The following is a 22,951-nucleotide window of genomic DNA, read 5'->3' as shown; positions in this document are numbered from 1 at the left end:
TGAGTAAACACCCTGTCTGTGATGCTGGCATTCCATGTGGGAACTGGTTCGAGTACTGGATGCTCCACTTCCGATCCAAGTATCTGCAAAGGCGCCTGTGAAAGCAGTGGAGGATGACTCAAGTGCTTGGGCCCCAGCACCTACATGGGAGACCAGAAAGAAGCTTTTTGCTCCTGACCTCCATCTGGTGCAGCCCTGGTTATTGCAGCCATTTATGAAGTGAACCAGCAGTTGGAAGATTTCTCTCCTCTCTCTCTCTCTGACTCTACAATAAACAAACAAATAAATAGATAAATCTTAGAGAAAAAAAAAAGAGTTGCTCACAAACTGGTTTCTTACAGGTTCTGGGTAGACCACTTCTCACACTCCCTGTAATGTGATTTGAGTTTTTATACTCCTGTGTTGAAATTGTGGTTAGTGTTGATTAAAAAAAAAAAAATCCCAGTTTACAGGTCAGAGTATATATGTGAAAAAAACCATACTCTTTTATAGAAACCTTTTATTTAATAAATATAAATTTCATAAATACATCTTTTGGATTATAGAGATTCTTCCCACCATATCCACCCTCCCACCCCCAAACCATTCCACCTCCTACTACCTCTCCCATCCCATTCTTCATTAAGATTCATTATTAATTAGCTTTATATACAGAAGTATATACTATACTAAGTAAGATTTCAACAGTTTGCACCCACACAGAAACACAAAGTATAAAGTACTGTTTGAAGACTAGTTTTACCATTAATTCACATAGTACAACACATTAAGGACAGAGGTCCCACATGGGGAGCAAATGCACTGTGACTCCTGTTGTTGACTTAACAATTGACACTCTTGTTTATGGCGTCAGTGATCACCCGAGGCTCTTGTCATGAGCTGCCAAGACTGTGGAAGCCTCTTGAGTCCACAAACTTTGACATTATTTAGACAAGGCCATAATCAAAGTGGAAGTTCTCTCCTCCCTTCAGAGAAAAGTACCTCCTTCTTTCATGGCCCCTTCTTTACACCGGGATCTCACTCACAGATAACTTTCATGTAAGTAATTTTTTGCCAAAGTGTCTTTCTTGGCTTTCCATGCCTAAGAAACTCTCATGGGCTTTTTAGCCAGATCCAAATACCTTAAGGGCTGATTCTGAGGCCAGAATGCTGTCTAGGGCATTTGTCATTCAATGAGTCTGCTGTGTGTCCTGTTTCCCGTGTTGGATTGTTCTCGCCTTCTTAATTCTATCAATCATTATTAGCAGACACTTGGTCTTATTTATGTAATCTTTTTGACACTTAATCCTATCTTTATGATCAGTTATGAACTTAAACTGATCACTTTAACTAGTAAGATGGTATTGGAACCTGCCAACTTAATGGGATTTGGAGTACCATGGCAAGTTAAAAAAATACTTGTTAAATAATTTGACATCGTGGCATTTCTATTGTATACCCTCATGCCAACAAGTGGCATATAACTTGTTAAAAGCCACTTTGATATGCTTTTAAGAAGTGCCTCTTACCTTGCCAAACTTGTTTTGCATAATGATTGATGAAAATAATAACATTGAAACTGCCTTCCACTTTGCAGATTGGTTACATTGAGGCTTATACAATAGTATATTTTATGTTGCAAAATATTCTGGGCTTTTCCTAATTTGTTGGCCTGCTATTTTATCTTACAGCCCTTGTGACTATGTGCCCAGATTTTCCCTCTTTCCTTAACTAATTTAATGACTGGAGACAAATTAGTAGTCCACCAGGAGCTATAGTTTTGGACTTCAGCTAAGAGTTTCTTGGTGGCTTTTTTCCTGATTGCAATTATTTATTTATTTATTTTTATTTTTCCTATCCATTTTTAATTTGAGTCCTTTTGTTCAAATATCAAACCTTCAATTGCGTTTAGAAAGGCCTATTTGTTTAAAAGGTAGAGTTACTGTTCAAGGCAGGGAGAGTGAGAGACAGATAGATTATATCCACTGGTTCACTGCCCAAATGCCCTCAACTGCCATGGTTGTTCCGGCCAAAGCCACGAGCCCAGAACTCCATCAGGGTATACCACATGGATCAGAGGGCCAAGCACTTGGGTCATCTTTGGCTGCTTTCTCAGGTGCATTAGCAGGGAGCTGAATCTAAAGGGGAGCAACTGGGAGGCCAATTGGTGCTAAGATGGGATGCAGCTTAACCTGCTGCACCAGTATGCCAGTTCAGAAATAGGAAACCTTCAAGCACCTTAAGTTTCTAGATGGCCAACATGTCCAAAACTCATTTCACCAGTTGAGCACTTGTAACAGACTGGTGAAGGTGCACAGCTAAAACCTCAGGCCTTTGGAGGAAGCCACACTTGGGTTTGAATTCCCACTTCGACACTTAATAACCGTGGACCTTGGACAAGTTATTTAACCTTTCTGAGTTCCCTTCCTGTAAAATGGAAATAATTATCCATAACTCCCAGAGATGTCTTGGAGATTAAATAACTCATGTAAATTACTTGGTGCATAGTAGGCACTCAATAAATGTCTGTTCACGTCTCCTGGTTACTAATGCTTATAAGATTATATTAAAAACTAGAACTAGATTCTGATAATGCATTTCTTTATTACGTGAATAACTAATTTCCCTCAGGGGGAAGAGACAGAAATGCTGCATGAGTTTCGTTTGGTGAACTTACTTATTAATCTTTTTTTCCTTCAGCATTATTTTGTTTCATAATTCATAACTCAGCATGCTCTTGTTTTCAACTCTACAATGATAGTTTTTTTTTAAGTCACCTATTGTTACATCTGCCACTTATTACAGGTCATAATTAATTATCTGGAGTTTGACTGTGTTTCCTAACTTTGGCTCTTAGCAGCCGCCCCGAGGTGTCAGGATTTCAGAGTCCAGTTCTAAATGGCACTGTTGCAACTAAAGAAACCAGGGAAGGGGAGGGGAGACCCGCACCGTCTGTGCCGTCTCGTGCTCATTTCCAACGTCCGCATCTAAGCGGAGCCACGTTTTCCTCAAGGACGCAACCTGAGCGAGGCAGGCGAGAAAAGTGGAAAGTGACTCATGGAGCCGGAGCGGCGGCACCGCGGCACCTTTAAGGACTGGAGCCCGGGTATTAGCTCGGCCTTCTCCCCGGCCCTCCTCTGGACTCTGATTGACAGGGCGCCGGGCGAGGAGGAGCAGAAGGAGGCCGAGGAGGCGGCGCAGCCCGCAAAGTAGGGGAGGAGGGGCCCGTCTTGGCCAGGCTAGCCAATCAGGGATCGGGGGCGTGGCCCCGCGCCCTCCTCCCTCCTCCTCCCCGCCCCTCCCCCCTCGCCTCGGCCCCCTCCCCTCTCCTCCTTCTCGTCCTCCTCCTCCTCCCCCTCCTCCCCCTCCTCCTCCTCCTCCTCCTCGCAGGCTGTGGTTTTTCTGTATATGTTTCTGGAGTCCTGAGCCCGAGCTAAACAAAAGCAGGAGGCTGCCGGGGCTGCCGGAGTTTGCCGAGCGCGGAGGAGGAGAGCGCCTGTGCGTTGCCTGCCGCCGCGGCTGGGGGAGATCTGGCGCTGGCAACAGCCCACCCCCTTTGAGCTCGCTCCGGCCCGGAGTGGGGGTGGGGGGCCGCGGGGGGCGGGGGGGAAAGTTTGCATTGCAATCCCCCTGCCTTCCTCTCCTTTCTCCCGATCAATGCCTATTTGCAAAAGGATTAAGCCACAGATTTAAGCGCCGGGAGCCCATTGCTGCCTCGCAAAGGAGACCGGACTGCAAAACCAAAAGCCAGCTCTGATTTCTTTTCGCCAAGTGGGAAGGTGGTTTATTTTTTCTCGCTTTTTTTCGGAGTCAACACCCTTTCCCCAACCAGCCCTTACCCCCACCCTCACCCCGCAACCCCTCCACGCCCCCCACCCCCCGCTCCCCATCCCCCCACCATCCTCCAAAGAGGCAAAGGGATTTTTTTTTCTTCTTCTTCTGCTTCTTCTTCTTCTTTTGGTCTTCTTCTCTCCCCTTCCCTGTTTATCCTGCCAAGGATCTGAAGACAGCCTGAAGCATAAAAAGCCTCGGTGCTTCCCGGGAGCCGAGCCGAGGAGCAGAGGAGGAAGCGCCCGGGGCTGCCGCAGCCTTCGGAGATGGACGAGCAGCCCAGGCTGATGCATTCCCACGCTGGGGTCGGGATGGCCGGGCACCCCGGCCTGTCCCAGCACTTGCAGGACGGGGCCGGCGGGACCGAGGGGGAGGGCGGGAGGAAGCAGGACATTGGAGACATCTTACAGCAGATCATGACCATCACAGACCAGAGTTTGGATGAGGCGCAGGCCAGGTGAGATGGAGGCTTTTCTTCTCCTTTTTTTTTTTTTCCTGTGTGTGTGTGTGTGTGTGTGTGGTGTGTTTCTGCCTCTCGCGGGGGCAAACAATAGGGACCGAATCCGCGCGGCGCTTCCTTGCTAAATGTTCTTTCTCTAACCGTTTTGACAAGCGAGCGCGGGGCGGAGGAGCAGGATCGGCGGCCGGCGCGTTGTTATCGAAAGTGTGGCGGCCGCGCGGGGCTGGGGCTGTGCAGGGTGCGTGTGTGCGCGTGCGAGCGCGAGGGCAGCGGCCGCCGCAGGGACCCGCACACGCCCAGGCACGCCGAGAGCGGCCGGCCCTCCGCGCTGGGCGCCGCTCGCCAAAGTAGGAGGCACAGCACGGTTGTCAAGTTCCCAGCCCGGCGCCCCAGCTTCCTGGCCAGGGGCTCCGACGCGATACAAAATGCAATGTCCCGACAACACTTTTTTTTTTTTTTTTTTTGCAAATTGAGTTGCCTCCTTACCTAACTCGGCGACTTTAATTTTCTTTCTCGACTTACCCCTCCGAATAAATTTTTTGTCTTTTCTCGATTCTCTCCTACCCTCTCAGACCGAATCAAAACAAAACAAAAGCAGGATATTTCTTTGTCAGTAGTTGTCAGCTATCCAGAAAATATTTTTGCATTCACTTAATTCTGTTTTCAAAAATAAAAAGAAGAAAAGAAAAAAAAAAGCAGCCGCTAATGGAGAAGAAGAAAAGACGATTTTGTTTCCAGGCGTATTTGTTAGTTTGGGGAGACTCGGATTTTTAGTTTAACTTTATTGTCTCCTAATTGGAGTCGCTCTGCTGACCTTCCCGGACAGAGACAGCTATGCACGGTCCTTTAAAAAGGGGAGAGGGGCCCCAGCATTCAAGCATGCTCTCTTCTCCATGCTCCTTTCTGGACCACTTAGTATGCAACAGAACAGAAATGAAAGCCTGTGTGAATTTCATGTCTTCCAGTACCATAGGACATGAAGATCTTCATTAAGAACTCGTAATAAAGGAACTGTGTAGCTTCTTAACTTAGTCCACTTCCAGGTATACAGCTCTCTTCTCTAGGATTTCACAGTCCATTCCCTTTCAAAATAAAACACAGGCTCAGGGCCACCCCCACTAACTGCTCACCCAAGGCCAAACTCAAAAGCAAGCATTTTAAATATCAAAATGCTACAAATGTCTGTACAATTACCCGGCTGGGTTAAATCTCCACAGTGGTTCTTTTTTTTTTTTTTTTTTTTTTGCTTTGAAAATTTTTTACATGTGTATATAAAATTCTTGTACCTTCAGTGACTTCATGATGTGGAGAAGACATCATCATATGTGATTTTTGTCCATGGGAAATAGGAATTTGTGCTGAGAAAAGGAGAGGAAGCAGCACAGAGCCTAGATGTTGTGAATTGCACTCTTATTTTAGCTACAAGCACATGCAACATGTAAACTCAGAAGTACTGAGGTTCATGGGTGTCTGAAAACTTGGAAAGCTTCAAAGACTTGGGGACTAGTTTATTATTATATTTTTTAAATAGAGAGGAAAAGATTTTTTTTAATAATTGATGTTCTTTCTGAATTTTATTATCTGAAGAAAAGCTATTAGGTATGTTAAATATAAGATTTCCCCCTGGCACTTCTTTTGAATTAGAATAGATTTCTGCATTATATTGTTCCAGAAAAAAATCACTCAGATACAGCAATAAACTGGTTTAATATTAAGTTTATGAAGTGGAAGTGGCCAGGAGGAATAGATGCCCCTACTTCTGTGATATGTAGTCCGTCTCTTTCTTGTGAAACTGAGGGCTCCCCAGAGCTCACTGGGTGCCCCCCTTTTAATGGCTGAGATATTGAGAGAGAGCAGATGCAATTTGGGGTTGGCGAAATTTTCAGTTCTCCCTCTGTAACCCCATTAGTGTGCTGTAGCCATGCAATATTTTCATCTAGCTCTGTGGGAATTTTTGTGTGCATTTGGGCCTGTGTGTTAGAATACAATTAATGAAAACTATTTTAAAAGACCCAGTCTTTCCCACCTTTTTTCACCCCATATGAGAACTGACTTAATGGCACTCAGCCTTCTTTTAGGTTAAACAATATAAAGGGTGTACTTTTCATCTTTTCCTAGTTGCACCTCAGAAATGTATATTTATTGTTTATAAAGTAAGCTGTTAGTATTTTAGATACAATGTATGTGTTCATTTTGATACTCTTGAATTTTGAGTTTAGACTCCCCTGTTACACAGCATATACAACATGCTTCTGATCTCTGTTCTTCAAGAGGATGTGTGTGTATTTTTGTTTTTTTTTCTATTTAACTTTCAAAGGGATTTCAAAACCAGAATTACATGTGTTTTGAGTGCCAGGGGTTTCCAGTTATCTCTGGATATTAATTTTACTTAGTAAACAGAATTCCTTTAACAGATAGCTGATATGATCAGTATTTTGTTTCCAAAATAGTATCATTCTATTAAGTGATTCCATAATAAAACAGAAGGAAAGATATTGTTTTGTTCCTCAAGATCAGTCCGAATACAAACACACGCGCGCACACACGCACACACACAGACACACACCAGGTAAATCACTAATCTAAAAGGCAAAATTGTATTTATTTTTTCCCCAATGGGTGCAAGATCCTAATTGTAAATAATTGAATTTCAACACCTGCAAATAAGCGGTGTGTGCACAAGAGGCGTAATGTGAACACAGAGAAATGAATTTATTCCCCATATGGGTATGTTTGCCCCCTGGCAATGCATTTCCATACTCTTTAACTTGGGGACTGAAATTTTATAAATTGACAGTTCTACTCAGAAGACCTTTCAAGCATCTTGTGTTTATGAGAATACAGGGGCATCTGCGGAATGAATTCGAACACATGGATGAATTAAATTTGAAAACACACAGACCGAGAGGCAGACAGCTCCTAGGCTGTGGTCGTTGCATAGATTATACAAAACTGTTAACCTATGCATTTGGCTTTGCTGTGTTCATTGTCCTGGGTAGGATTATTGGCTTAAGAATCGCACTTTGATTAAACTACTTAAAAAAAAAAAAACTGTCCCTAAATGAGCATAATTTAGGTTAGTTCTGTTCTGTAGTTAAATCCCTGCTCTCTCTCTGCTAATTAACATTATTTCTTTTTCTACGGCGGGACTCTGTATATTAAGTCATAAAAACAATTGAAGCGTGTCACAGAGTTTGCTGGGTATATAATTTTGGCTAAATGTTCAGATTTGCCCTCCTGTACATCATCAGCAGTTTGATCTTGAGAGTCCACCTAAGCTATCATGTTGTTGTTTTTTCTTGCAGAAAACATGCATTAAACTGCCACAGAATGAAGCCCGCCTTGTTTAATGTGTTGTGTGAAATCAAAGAAAAAACAGGTAGGAATGACATTCCAACATTTTAGCATTTTCTTTGGCCACTGAATCATTCGACCAGCAGTCTCATTCCTATTTAAATATTACAATTTCAGAATAAAAGTGTTACCAGGATTGATCGCATGTTCAGTAGAAGTCCTTACTTTGACAGTTATTGTCATGGATTATTGGTTTATTTCCCTTAACTCTTTTCCTAGCCTTTTTAAAACTGGGCCTAAAATACAGTTTCTGAAAGGAAACTTATAGGGTGCTTTACCTGTGCAGAAAAATATGAAAGTAAAAGTCCACTTCCAGAAGGAATATGTTTTGGCCCATATTTTAAACCTTAGTGTTTTTGGAGTTGGGCATGGGGATGGTAAACTGTGTAAAGTTTCCTTTCCTTTCTCCCTTGTAATTACACAAAGCAGCAGACTAGAGGTTTCTCCACAGAGACTGCTGTCCAATACCTTTGTAGAAAGCGCTATACAACCTTAGGTTATCGGTATGTGCGTGGCCTGTGATTTTATTGCTAGGGGAATCGCTGGTTTAGGAGAGTATACTGCCAGGAGATCACTCCCTCTGTTGTCTTTCTACTTTCTAGACCTCATATCATGGACTAACACACTTATAACACATCCCAGGAGGGCATTTAAATTTTAAAGCAACAATTAAAAAATAGCAGTCATCAATCAGAGGTGTTCTTAAACAACAGATGCTCTGGGAAGGACATTTAGCAACATCCTCTTGTTTGTTTACTTTAATCCTTAATTTTCCAAAGTGGGTAAATCTCTCCCTTGTAAGAAGAAAGAGTTAAGGAGGCAATCTGAAACCAAGGCATAAAGATGAGGGGGTGGTTAGAGAAAGCGGAGCTTCTGCTGGGCTCTGACTTACTGGCTTCAAGGCAGTGCAAAGGACCTGCCATTCTATTTATTTATTTATTTTTTACAACAAGGAGTGTAACAGTCAATAATTCATATCTAAACCATATAAGCAAGGGCATGACATGAATGAAAGTGACAATAAATATGATTGCATGCCCGGTTGATATACATTGATAGTTACACATAAAAGGGGGGAGGAGAACACAGACAGGCTTTCTTTTTGAGAGCTTTTTCCTTTGCAAAAATAAATAGTTTCAAGATGTGACTGTTGATTGACTATGTAATTATTTGGGACTTGAAATGTAGGTAAAATTAGTGAGCAGCTCCTTTGTTGAACGTTGTTTGTGTTGCTCCTTACGTTTTACACAAAGCACCTGAGTAGTGGTGGTCAGCCCTTTAAGCCTTCCAGGTTGCCTTGTCAGAGCCTACCCTTATTGCCAAGCTATTAATTGCATTATTTTAGCTGTGAGACACCTTTTAAGAGATTTATGGATTGTGCTTTCAGATATCAAAAGAGCTTTTTTCAGTTTGTCACACTTTTTAGGGTCTTTTTCTATTAGCGCAGAGGAGACCCAAGTGTGTATACATGTTCTTTTCCTCTTCTCTCCTTTCTTTCTTTCTTCTCATTTTCTTCTTTGCTTTCTGATGCTTTTTTACTTTGAATATTTGGTTTGTTGGAATTTGTGTCTAATACAGTATGAGCTCCTGCTGATCTGTGGCTCGTAAAATGAGGACTCAAAATATAAAGGCATATGTGATCGTTTGGACTAAGGAGAATCTATTTTTTTTGAAGACACTTTGTAAGGTTTTTGCTGAAAGGAAGCCTGTCAGGACACTTCAATGTACATTGTGGCCAAAGTGTTTAATTCTAGTCTCCTAATTAAAACCTACTGAGGCAGTAGATCAAAGTGGGTGGGTGTGAATGGAGATCCGGTTCAGGTGTGGGTTAAAGAGTTTGCTCCTTGTTCATATTGGCTAAAGCATGGTGATGTGCAGCAATTGCATTGGTCAAAACAATACTCTGAAGGTTTCATATGTGTTTGGATAACATTTTGTTTTTAAAATTCTGTGTCAACACATTTAATGTTTTGATATATTTTTTTAAATACCTAAGGGTTTTGTGTGCTGTTTCTAGGCTAATTTTTTTTAGGAAGTTTATCAAATAATGTAAATTGAAACAATAAGGATCATTGCCCTATGTCTTATGGGGTAACTGCACACCCCCTCCCCCCATCCCAGAATTTTGCATTGAGAGGGCACCTTTGGGTGAAAGCAAAAAAAGATAAAAAGAAAAAAAAGCCTTCTTCCCTTTTCAACTTGTGAGTTGGAAGGACTGAGGGACGGAAGAAACCTCTCCCAGCATGTTGCGTGTTGCATTAAAGGTAGGAGTCAACAGTGCTATGTTGAAAAGAACCCTTTGATTTTACAGCACGATTGCTCGGTTACTCAGGATCTGCCCAATGCTCCTTCTCTGTGCCAGCATAGCTTAAAAAACTTGCAGGCAGTGAATGTGTCTGCAAAGTTGCAGGCACTTTTTTTTTTTCCCCTCTTGCTACAGAGTTAGTGAAAAGATCGCTTGAGTGATCAGCTCACCTAAGTTCCTTTGTTGTTTGGGACTTTTCCTCTTACTTTCAAGCCCCCTGGCATTTAACGATGGTTTCTGAACTTCCACATCAAGTATTGTTGAGGTGACTCCGTTGAGGGTGTGCTCTGTGTATTCCTGTTGGAAGTTCACATGTTTGGCTCACCTAGGTAGAGCTCTGGAGAGGGGCTTGCTAATTGCATTCAGTTGCTGCTTTTACTTTTGGTTTTTATTAACGATTTTAGTTGGAAGACTCAAAAGTAAATAGGAAAGCTAGCTAAGTTGTCTCACTAACATTTTGGAACTTAAAAAAAACAACAACACATGTGCATAAAACCCAAAGTAGGCAGCACCGTGTAAATTACAGTTGATTGATGGGTATTTAAATCAGAAATTACTGTGGGATATTAAAAAAAAAAAAAACCCATGTGTCTTCTTGCTTCAGAGTGTGGGTAAGTTTTTATTTTGATACTTTGTTGCTTTTTAAAAAACTAAATGCCAAGAAAAAAGAATGCTAGCAAATTACTTGGGTGCCAAAACTCAAACCACAGCAAGAAAAATCCTTTAAGACATATAGCAATGTGCATTTCAGATGTGGCTTTTATCTGCTGCTTCTTGTGAGAACATAGAGACTTTTAGAGAATTTTGAACCACTTAATATCGCATTTTCTTTTGTTTTTAAGGACCATTCCTTGTCTTCTGATATACTAGCAATTGGCTATGTTACATATATACATCTATATATGGTGGTAATGGAATTGGCGGGATGGAAGAAAAGGAAAAAAATGAGTCAAACTTACTGCATTTCTTGAAAAGACCTTAAACATACTTTTGAACACTCTTAATTTTTTTTCACTTCTGTGTCAAAGTCATGTGAGTTTAAGAATTGGAAAAACATAAAAAAATTAGATATCACTTACTAAGAAGAATATTTATAGATAGCAATGAATAGCTGCAATTGTTGTGAATAGTTTTTAATTTTAGAATTAAATGGCTATAAATGGCACTTTTCAGCCAGTTTTCCTCTGCATATTGTCTATACTGAAGTTAAATAACTGGAGGAGGTTAAAATTATTTTTGCTTCTTTAACACCCTTTTGTTCTTTCTTTTTCTCTCTGTGTTCAATTAACACCCCCATCACAGAACTGTAGTGTCTGTGTGTGTGTGTGTCTAAGTCTACTACCGTATTTCACGAATGACACCTTCCCTTATTCTTATTTGCTGCTGCTTTTTAATATAGCAGTTATTTTATGGGACTTCTACGCTTTTCCTCTCTAAAGCACTGGAGAATAATTTGTGTGTTCCTGTGTGTGTGTGTGTGTGTGTGTCTGTATCTATATATATCTGTGTATATGGGGATTAGTATGGAGGGAACCCATATATTGCAGAGGAATAATTCTATAGTATCAGTTGGCCTTGACTAGAATAGGAGCGAAATGACTTTAGACAATTTAGGGCACTTTCTGATCAGATTCTTTTTGGGATAAAGGGCAGGAGTGACTTTTCCTAAAAGCCCTTGTATAGCAGGCAAATGCAAAAAGTTTCTTGCTGTAGAACTCGGTCCTTTTTTTTTTTTTTTTTTTTTTTTATGGTGGAAGGGGCTGAGCAGAGAAAGGGGGATGCACTAAAATGAAGTTTCAAGGCAGATTTCTTTGATTGCCACCTTTCAGGCTAAGCAGTGTGTTAAAGAGGAATAATGTGGTTCATTTCTATTATTTATTATAATCTGGATGCAAGCTGTAGACCTACAATAACGTGACTCCGAGAGATCGCAATGTGAGATGAGTTAGTGATGAGAAATGTCCCTTCTCTCTGGTCACTATTGTGTACCCCAGTTTCAGAAATGAGTTCAGGAAAATGCCAGCTTCTGAAAAGCGGAGAAGATGTTGCAATGAGCAGTTCCTCACAGCCACCAGAAGTTAGCTTTTTGGAAACCTGTTGTCATTGATACATATAGTAAGACTGTCTGCAGGGCTTGGACAGGGGAGAGAGAGACTTGGTTTATGCTGAGGAATCTGGAAGAGGACTTTTGGAGGGTCAAGACCGAGAGAAATGTGAAAAGCGGGAGCTTAAGGGCTTAAGAGTTGAGGTGTGAGCCTGTGCCTCCCAGGCCGGGCTGCAGGCTGCGCTCTGGGCCGCCAGGGGGGCGGTAGCTGATGTACTTTGCTCCCTGCGGGGGCCAGGCCTTTTCCACTGCTTTAGCTTTGTATTCTGTTGACATTCATGAACTTTCTGTTGTTGTTGTTGTTGGCATAGTTACAAAAATGCCCCCACCACCACAAACAAGCAAACAAATCCAAACTCTCAATTTTGAGCATATTTAAGTAGGAAAAGCATTTTAATTTAAAGAATAACTCTGGCTTCCTTTAAGACATAGGTTACGTGTGTGCCTTAGGAAACTCTCCATAATTTTGGTTTCAAACGTCTTCTGGATGGATGCTGTCATGTTTGAACTTGGTGAGGTGAATCCAAATATATTTTTATTGCTTTTCCTTAAAATGAAAAAGCATCTAAAGTACCACATGATAGAGGCAGTGTCCGGTCCAGCTTCAAAGGTGGTTTTACCTGTTTGCCTGTGACTCCATTGATTTGTCTTAACCTGGTTTAGCGGAATATAATAATTCTGCCATCATCCCTGCCCCCTACCCGAAATGGTGTGGTGAGATTTAAGGAATGCAATACTTGATAAATAAATAGAAGATTAATAAGTTGTTTGCAAGTGCATTATGCTCCCTGGGCTATATAAATAAAAGATGCCTTATTTTCTATAACAATTATCTCAGGATGCATATCCCATTCCACTTCTTAGCGTGTTGTTGCATTAACTCTTTCAGGTCAAAGAAACACATATCTTCATCTCTCATGAGTTGTTGCTGTGATGACAGTTTTTGTCCCATCTGCCTCTCAGGGCTGTTCCTTCTCAGAACCTGGCAGGTTGATTCCCAGTGAGGAAAATGCAGCCATAGGATAAGATTATAAAATCTATCTCCCATTATTGGCCGAATAAGGTCAGAAGTGACTCACCCAAAGGTTCTCCAACCTCTGACAGCTCTCTTTCCATCTCAGTTACTGGTAAAAATCAAGATCGTGATGTCTGGAGAATTCACCCTTTTTGGTTTAAGCTATAGTTTTAACTATATCTCCCATTGAAGCTTTTGTCATTAGAGTGGGAATTGAGGTGGATGTCTCAAACCCATGCTAGTTCTAGACCTACCACTAAGTAGCTATAAAACCATAGACAAATTGCTTAAATAATTTTAGGAGGAACTGTATTATAGGTTAAGACTTAGTCTCTAAGTGTAGACTCCCTGTGTGTGCATCCCAGATCTGCTACCTTTTAACTGTGTGGCCCTATACAAGTTCCTAAACCTCTCTCTGCCTCATTTTCCTTATCTATAAAAACCGGAGATCATGGTGGGGCCTATCTTAGAGGGTTGTTTAAATAAGGTAATACATGTAAATTACTAGGCCTGGCATTGAGTAAATAGTCAATAACTGTTAGCTTTTATTATTCCTGGCTTTGTTTTCTTACATGAAAAAGAGAAGCTTACACCAGATGGTCCCTAAAGACCCAGCCAACTCCAAGTCTCTGTGATTCTGTGCTGAAAAGAGACAAAAAAATGCTGATTTTAAGAATTGCTTTCTTTTGTTTCTCTCACCATTCTCTTAAAGTGAGAATTAGCTGTATCTGACCAAAAGGCTGGGACTAGGTTGGAAGAGGAGGGAAGAAGAAAATGGGTAAGAGCAGAGACAAAGGTTTTTAATTATCCACAAATAGGACAACATCCACCTGAAAAGCTAGACTTGCATATATTAGCAACAGCATTTTTCTTACCATCAGCAACTGTGGTCATTGTGCAATCATAGTTAAAAATATTTTCTTTCTGGAAATACATGGGCTCATCCATTCAACTTACAGTGCCTCAAAGCAGGAAAAGCAGCCTCACGTGAGTTGAGGACTACTTGACCTTTTCTGCCTTCCTAATTTCTTTCTTATTCAGGAAAAATACTACCTTTGTCATAAGGACAGTCTTGATACATAGCAGACTTTTTCTTTATGTTTTTTATAACTTTCTTGAGTTGTATCTCCTATACCATGAAGTTTACCCACTTACAGGTTTTTAGTATCTTACAAAGCTCTGCACTGATCAGTCTGATTTTTGGACCTTTACATACCCTCCACCCCAAACCTGGTACCCCTTACATCAGTTCCTCCTCCCCTCCTTGACTACCACCTGGTATTGCTCATCTACTTTCTGTTTCTATGAATTTTGCCTATTCTGGGCATTTCACAAATAGAATCATACTACCTATGGCATTGTGAGAGTAGCTTCTCTCACTTAGCATGTTTTAAAGGGTCATCCATGCTGTGCCACATATCAGTTCTTTATTCCTTTTTGTGGCCACATAATATTCCATTGTAGTGGATATACCACATTTTGCTTAGGCGTTCATCGTTGCTGAATCATGAGGTTGTCTCCACTTTTTGGTTATTATGAGTAATGCTGCTATGAATATTTGCAGGCAGCTTTTGTGTGTGGACATTCCTCCGGATATAGGATGCATATGCTGCATCGTTAATTTGTGTTTAGATATTGAGGAACTGTGGAACTTTTCATCATTGCCGTGTGCATTCCTTTCCTTTCCTTTCCTTTCCTTTCCTTTCCTTTCTTTCTTTTATTTATTTATTTTTTTTTGGAGGTGTAATTGATACCTCCATATCACAAAAGGAAAGAAAAACCCTGTACATATTTAATGTAAAAAGTTTGATTAGTGCAGCAAGTGCAATCTTAAGTCATATTGTAAATGCCAATAAGTTACTGCCAGGACTCCATTTTTCACCATGTTTGGGACTTTACTTTGTTTTTTGTCTTCTTTGGTCAGTACATATTATAAGAAAAAAGAAACTTGATAAACTTATTTGACTTGAAAAATGCATAATTAGGACTTATTTTGAAACCTCTCAGAACAATTAGCATTTTAAAGAGAAAGAAAAACAAGTCAAAGGAATGACTCTCATAACACTAGAATTTCAGTGATCAGGTTCCTGGAGAAAAAGACACTTTTGAAAAAGATGAGAGAATTTTCTGGATAGCAGTCTAGTATGACAGAGACAGCACATGGACTTCCAGTCAAACCAGCCTAGGTCAGATCTTAGCTTGTTGTATAACATTCCTAAGTTACTTGATTTAACAGGGCTTCAGTTTCCTCTTCCGCGTAGAGAAGATAATAATACCTACTATATAGGGTTGCTTTAAAAAGACAGTAATATAAAGCACATGGTTGAATGAGTTGCTCAGTGTGTGGCAACTACTGTTATTGTTTTTAAACCACATAGCAAAGGACTGACTACCTCTCTTATCAAATTGGCCTTGTGCAGGTTGGATTTCTTCCTAACTGCTGAGTAATTTCGGTGGTTCACCAAACTGCTTGCTGACCCCACTTTATGTTAACTAGGTTTCTGCGTGGGAGAAAAAAGGTTTTAGAAAAAGCTCAAAATGCACCTTCACACTCTCACAGCCTCCTCCCATTATCCTGGAGTTCAGGAGAGAACCCAATACAACAGTGGTGTTGCTCAGTGAACACACTGGTAATTTCAAATTCAAAAAAGTAAAAAGAAACAAGGTAGGATTAACTTTATTATACATCTTACTGAACCAAAATGAACTAAAACATTTCCTTCATCTAATCAACGTAAAAATCATCAATGAGGCCAGCGCTGTGGCTCACTAGGCTAATCCTCCGCCTGTGGCGCTGGCACCCCGGTTGGGTGTGCCGGATTCTGTCCCGGTTGCCCCTCTTCCAGGCCAGCTCTCTGCTGTGGCCCAGGAAGGCAGTGGAGGATGGCCCAAGTGCTTGGGTCCTGCACCCACATGGGAGACCAGGAGGAAGCACCTGGCTCCTGGCTTTGGATCGGCGCAGTGCCGGCCGTGGCAGCCATTTGGGGGGTGAACCAACGTTAAAGGAAGACCTTTCTCTCTGTCTCTCTCTCTAACTCTGCCTGTCAAAAAAAAATCATCAATGAGTTATTTTACATTTTTTTTTAAATTAGATGTTGAAAGTCATCGTGTGTTTCTCATTCCCAGCACATCTTGATGTGGACAAGTCATGCTTTGTGTGCTCAGTAGCCACATGGGATGAGTCGCCGCCATATTGGACTACACAGCCGTCAATGGTTGTTTTGGCACAAGTCTTTGTTTTGTTCCTTTTTTTTGGCAGCGATTTTGCACTCTGAGGAAGACACATGGTTGTTCTCTACTCAGACTTAATCTGGTAGATCTGTAGCAATGGAAATTGGTTCCTGATGGATAGCCATGTTCCAGAATAAAGCATTATCTGAGGCATCTCTTACTGGCACTGCATCCTCTGAGGTCACTACTGGGAGCCAGGATGGGGTGGCTCCCCTACATCACCCAATCTGTTTTTTTCTACTGTATTTCCATGACTCCTGATTTTCTGCTTTGTTTCCTTATCCATAGCAGAATCTAAAATGTTTCCTAAAATAGAGTGAGCGGGCTGTCTTCAGTTAGAATACAGTGAAACAAGGACAGAGGACTCCCTGGGGGCCAGGGAGGTGGTGACAAAAGGTTTTGCTTGCTGGACCCTGCATGGGGAGTTCTGAGGCCTGTTGCGGACTGCTCCCAAGTTAATAAGTTGTTTTGAGAACACCGTTTAACATCCTGGTCTCAGGTTTCCACGTCCATGGAATGGGTGTCTCTATGGTGCCATTAATCTGACCTCATGTTCCTTGGGTCATCAGCCCCAACATGGTCCCTGCCAAGGCCTAGATTCAGGAGGGGAGGCAGGTGGAGCATTTATAAAAGTTCTCTTTCATCATTCGGGCAGTTCTGACTTATCCTTGAGTCCTTGTATCTTCTCTAGACAGTCACATAAAACTGGTTGTGGTGGTGTTAAAGCTTCCTCCATCAATCAAGCTGAATTGGAGAAGGCACACTGGGAGGGGAAAAATTAGTGGAATTTAAAAAATTTATATTATGGAAGCATTCAGCATCACATTTACAAGACTGGTTGGAGTCCAGTCCCAGGTTAATCCACTTTGTTGACTTCAGGACTGAATGCAAATAATGTTTGCGTAGTATTTTTATACCAATCGAATGTTAGACTGGAGCTTAAAAAAAATGGGAAGATTTATGGGTGCAAGTGCAGGATGCCTCTTCGAGTTCCTACGGTGGAACCCAAGTTAGGAAGTTTGGCTTTGATTTTCAATCTTGGAATCCTTGGAGTGCCACTTGTTCACCATTTGCTTGCACAGAAATACTGATAACTTGTTTCCCACCTACCTAAACGTGAGGTTTCTGGAAACTTAAAAGTGAGGACATTTAAAGAGGTGTTTCGGTGTTCCTTAAGAAAGCATGGTCAGTACTTGGGAGAAGGTGTATACATTTGGCTTGCCTCGAGACAAGTTGAGTCTGCCAGTAGTTTAAAGGAATAAATTTACCTGCTGGCCTGTGGCGATAGGCCTGGGGGGAGGCCCTGAGAGTGTAGTCCCTTTTTTTTTTTTTTGTCTGATGGCTTTAGGCCTTTGGAGACGTCCAGTGTTGTTCCTACTGGACAAGAATCTTCCTAATCATGACCATTATTAGTGGAATGGAAACTTTGCATTTCCCTTTTGTACCTGACAAAGCCAGCCTTTCAGAGACCCTCCAGATGAGCCAGGCCTAGCTCGCCCGGGAAAGACCCGCTCTGTGGATAGAAGGGTGTAGACCTTAATTCCTCCCTACTGTATTTGCATGTGGAGGCTCCAGGGCCTCGCACCCTGCTTACATTAATAAACATTTAAAAACAAAGAGCGGGCCGTGCAGGCACAGCTGTGCTTTGTGTGGTCTCCTTGCTAGGGTGCCTGTAATCCCCAACCCCTTGCGAGGGAAATGCCTGGTGCTGTGTGCGGAATAGGAAGGCCTGAGATGGAACCAAGTCACGTGCGGAATAAAGTAAAGCGGCTTCGGCCTGAGGCCAATTAAGGGAGACGGGAAAAGGGGGCGGAAAAAGAGAAAAAGAAAAAGCCCGTTAACGCAAACACCCGATTTCAGAGAGTATGTTCGCTCAGAGCGATGGGCAAGAGGAACATCGGAGCTGTTTAGACGGAATTGGAGGAGCAGCATCACAAAATAAACTTTGCGAAGTCAGGCTCCGTGCGGGGGTCGGGTGGCAAACCACATGGCCATGTGCTGAATCCAGAGGCCCTTTTTAGACCGGCTCCTCATGCCCGAGAGAGCTGGGCCTTGGGAGCCGGGCGCCTGGGTCTTGGCGGCAAGACCGGCACAATTAGCCTTTCAAAGCAGAGGCCCAGGGAGGCCGCCAGCCCTCGCAAGTCTGTGGCGGGCTCACGCGCCGCAGCACTGGGGACACTCCGGAGCGCCCGCCAGCAGCTCGGCCCCCTCGGCCCGCCCGCGCCGCACCGGGCCCCGGGCCTCCGCTGCGGCTGCACCCAGAGCCTGTTCGCTCCAGGGAAGCGCTGTTCTCCAAGCGCCTGGCGCAGGCCACGCGTCTGCCTCCTCCGGCCGCCCGCGCGGATCAAGAAGCCGGGGCAGGCAGCGGGAGTGCTGTCCCGGGATTTGGCTGGGAAGGGGGGCGCTTGGCCAGTTTTCATGCTTCCCCCTCCTCTTGACACTGGGTCAGTGGCAGGCGATCCGCCCTTGGTCGCGGCTGCAGGCTTGTTCCTATCCCCTCTGCCTCCCAGCTCCTCTCTGACCTCACTCTGTGGTGGGCCCCCCCGCACCCCCAGGGGACCAGCTCTGGAGATGGGCTAGGACGAGCACGGAGCACCCAACTGGCGCCTCTGAGGCAGGGCGTGAGGGCGCTGTCCGCGGGGAGCGGGGCCCAGGGCGCATTCCTGCCTGCACGGCCTGTTCCGCGGGGCCGCCCGAGCGGCGCTTTCCTTTCCGTATGCAAAGTGCCTGTGCTGTGCAGACGTCCGTGGTGGTGGTTTTGCATACAGAAGTGAATTCCAGGAGGCTGCTTGTGAGCACGTGGGTGAGTGTGTGTGTGTGTGTGCGCGCGCGCGCGCTCACACACACGCATGTTAATGTGCAGCTCCCTGCTCAGTGGGCGCCGTGTCGGTTCTCTGTCTTCCGTGAGTGTTCCAGTTGTGGCTTTGTGGTATTGAAATGAATGAAATCATGCAATCTGAAGTTACTGCAGAAACCTCCGGTCTCCTCTGTCTCTCAGCTCATCTTCCCCTGGGGAGAGAAGGTTTTAACCCAGAGAGCCTTGATGTACTTTAAACAGCACTGAGGTTTGTTTTCCTTAAACTCGGTCTGATTTCTTGAACGCTTGAAGTCTGTGCGGGGCCTTCCAACGTACCTCCTTTCTTCTGCGGCGGTTTGTCTTGTCTTTAACGAACGTGGAAAGGAACTTCAAGCGGCCTTGTTCTAGCCAGTCGTCAACGAACAGAGTGAGGATTTTGGTAGCTTGCTCCCGCCTGTCGGTGCACAGAAAACTGCCTCCCCTCCCCCACCCAGCCTGCTGGAGCCAGGCAGGAAGGGGCTGTCATCATGCTCCTGACTGAGCCCTATTCCTTTATTTTTCTTCTTAGAAAGTTACACTAGGAAAGATGTTCTTGATGTGGGATTATTATTCTTAGAGGGATTCTTGAGCTTTTCTCTGACTGCTCGGCTACAGCCTCACCGCTCCTAAGGCAGACAGACCCTCCACAAACTTTATGTTGAATGAATGCGGGAGAGCTGCAAGTCGGGAAGGTTGAATTCCCTCATTTCTTGGAAAATCTATGAATTAATTTCCTCTATAAATTTCCCGCAGCCCCGGCTCTGATCCACCAGCTCAAGAACCAGGCCCATTATGAATTTCACAGGATGATTTCTCATTTCAGGAGCTCCCTGGAGGGGAGAGAATGGAAGGGTTAGGCAGGGTGAGAGTTCACTTGCTGCCTTGGACTGTTGCACACATTGGACTAAAATATAAAAGCAGCACTAATAATACCAACAGTGGTGCTAATGAGGAATAGGAATGATGCTCACTGGGGCACCCCACCCTCCCACTGATCCACGGGGTGTTTTGGATTGGGATGCTTCTAGTCACTTCCATTTGGGCTCCAGTATTCAAACATGACTGGTTGTCTTGTCAAGATCCCAGCTGAATGAATCTCACCCATGATGTGACCTTGTGAATGTGGCCCTTCTTAAGGGGAGGTTACAGAAGCTAAAGTGAAGTGTTCACTGGGTATTTTTGAGCTCTGTCTTTCTGGAGCTCATGAGGAAAAACTCTTGTGCTTTCTAGGGTGACCAGCGTAGAAGTTCAGAGTGGAACGATGCCCTGGCTGGGTTCATTTTTTGTTGTTTTGCATTTGAGAAGCACCAGTTAACCACTTTCGTTTTAGACCTTCTGGGGGCATGGTGAGACTGAAGAATCTGTCTTCTGTTTTGGTGTGTTCATGGCTTTTGTGAATCTTTATGAAACTTCTCATATATGTGAATGTACTATAAACAGACTGAGGAATGTGAATGTGTGTAATTCGTGGTCCTTACCCTGAAGGAGCTTATGGCCCAGTAGGGGGCCTGAATCATGGTCATGATCATTGTACCATGGGCTGCTGAGCAGATCCCAAAGCCCTGCGCCTTGGCTGGACTGTTCCTTAAGGCCGGGGTCATGACTGTGAACTAAATTCATTGCCACTTGGATGTTCATACAGGAATATGTTTTCTCTGAATCAAAGCATTCTAGTTTGTAAACTTAGGAGACCCGAGAAATATCGTGGGTTGAGTCCTTGCATAGTTGGCCTTCTTGCCTCCTCTTGAATGCTGTAACCCTGGTCATTTCCTTTCTGCCATTCCCTTTCCTTCTCTTTTGTTCCCTTCCTCCTCTCTGCTGGGACCTACCCACCCCGCCACCCGCCACTCCCCTCCCAAATTGCTATTTGCCAAACTTGTGACCTGAGACCACTTGGCATTTCCCCGAGATGGCTGGAATTTACCACCCGCTGAATAGGCATTCTGTGACATTTGCTCACCTGGGCAGCTTAAGCTACATGGTCTGCAGCTGCCTTGGAGGAGCGCAAAGAGGAAGTGTGAAATTTACCTCTGTGCTCCAGGGTTCTTGCTAGCGCGGAGACAAACAATGATGCCTTCTAGAAGCGGGAAGGAATTTTTATCACGGTGCACATATATAGTTATACATCTATATAGTCATACACACATTTATTATGTATTCAATAAATGCATGTAGACAATTTGTGCATTATCTGTCATTCTCTAGTCATTATTTTAACAAATTAAATTTTCATGGTTAGCTTCATCTTTCACATTCATCCCCTCCCTCCCCACAGCTCCCTTCTCTCTTCTTCCTCTCCCTCCCTGCTGGTAGAAGACATTGAGTTAACATAATGCTCTTGGAGACCTTGTGCCACTAGACTGCCTGTCTCCTGAAGGTTTATGACACCGCCGGTGACGGCTTTCTCACTGTGGCCTGCCCAGCCCTTCTGCTGGTAAGGAAGTAGCTGCCTGTCTCTTTGGATCAGACTGGTCTAGGAGCTTGTTCAGTCCAGTTACAGGGACAGGCAAGCCCCAGGGGCTTCTCTCACTCTTGGAACTCCCAGACACAAGGTCTGTCTGTCCTGACTGTCAACAGAGGAACAGAACAGGCGATGTGAATGGCGAAGCTGTTACTTTATACGGGTGTCCTCTAAGTGATGTGAAAGGAAGAGTGCTCTGGGCCCCAGGCGGGGGGGAAGAGTGGTGGTGGTTCCTCCTGGAATGCAGCTTAGCAGAAAGTGTCAGCAGGAGTGATGTCCTTACATCGCTACAGAGCCGAGGATTCTTGTGTCCACACGTAATAACACCAAATGCACATAAAAAAAATCTACTTCCTATATGCATAGCTTCTACTGTTACTCCAGTTTCTTAGCTCCAGAAACTGAGAGTTTAATGAATTTTCCCAAAGTCAGGCAGCTCTTGCTTGAGAGGCTGAGAGGGGACATGTTTTACTAGGTCAGTTATTTACCAAGTATAGATTTTTTTTCTACAAAAATATTCATTCTCATTGAGGGACAGCTTTTCAAGTTGTGATTCTTCCTAGAAAATTTAGTGTAATCCTTCTCGATTGTCCAAATATCATTTTGTTTGGCTCTGATATCTCTGGTCCTGTTTCTCAGGTACAGAGACTTATTATGCAATGGCTGCAAGTGGCTACAAAATACAGGTAAAGAGGGTAAGTCCGATCTTCTCCTCGGGCCTGCTTCCTGGCTTGCATAGACCTCTGTTTTCTCTTTGGAAACCATCTGATTTCTTTTTAGCAGGGCACCTGACTTAAGGTCACAGGTGGGCCAAGGCTTGACCTCGCTCGTTAGATATGTCACCTTCTCTAATTCTTGTTCGGAAGCCCGTGATTGGATGGGATCCTAACACAGGGTACAAGTCTTGTTCTTGGATGCCCTTCCTGGTCCCACCATCCTTCCACCAAACTTTCCTGTGCAGCCAGACTCAAGTTCCTGGGCCTTCAGATGATTCTGAGTAGTGCAGGTGGAAGCTCTATTGGTGAGACCTAGAAGTCTTATCCCTGCTGTTACAGAGCACTGTCCTTAGAATGACACACTGAGCAGCTCCTCTTTTTGATAATGGGTGTCCTCAGTTTATTTATTTGGGAACAAGATCCCTTATTTGGGTTCACTCCCCCAGTGTCTGCAATGACAGGGGCTGGCTAGACTGAAATCAGGAGCTAGGAATTCAAACCACATGGGTGTCCTGGACCCAGATGTTTCAGCCATTGCTGCTGCCTTGTAGGGTGTGCATTAGCAGGAAGCTGGAATCAGGAGCTGAGTCAAGACTTGAGCCTAGGCATTATGATCTGGGGCATGGGCATGGTAACCACTAGGCCAGCAGACCTCCCTG

At 43.7% G+C, this 22,951-nt stretch overlaps 1 protein-coding gene across 7 annotated transcripts in view; it reads left to right on the top strand.

Moving 5' to 3' along the window:
- Positions 1 to 3,389: 3,389 nt before the first annotated feature.
- PBX1 (PBX homeobox 1) overlaps positions 3,390 to 22,951 on the top strand; it is a 332,130-nt gene continuing 312,568 nt past the window's right edge. For 3 of the 7 annotated variants that reach the window (XM_051858430.2, XM_051858427.2, XM_051858429.2), the window contains exons 1-2: positions 3,416 to 4,267; positions 7,576 to 7,649. In XM_051858430.2, the coding sequence (XP_051714390.1) occupies positions 4,077 to 4,267; positions 7,576 to 7,649 (265 nt within the window). In that variant the 5' untranslated portion in view covers positions 3,416 to 4,076. Of the gene's footprint in view, positions 4,268 to 7,575; positions 7,650 to 18,945; positions 19,083 to 22,951 lie in introns of those variants that run through there. The other 4 variants (XM_070077423.1, XM_008264149.4, XM_051858426.2 and 1 more) reach the window with 3 other exon arrangements.

The sequence above is a fragment of the Oryctolagus cuniculus genome, chromosome 7, assembly GCF_964237555.1.
Source record: "Oryctolagus cuniculus chromosome 7, mOryCun1.1, whole genome shotgun sequence".
Classification (NCBI taxonomy): Eukaryota; Metazoa; Chordata; class Mammalia; order Lagomorpha; family Leporidae; genus Oryctolagus; species Oryctolagus cuniculus.
The sequence above is the reverse complement of the archived record's forward strand: the minus strand, read 5'-3'. Positions and strand labels throughout refer to the sequence as shown.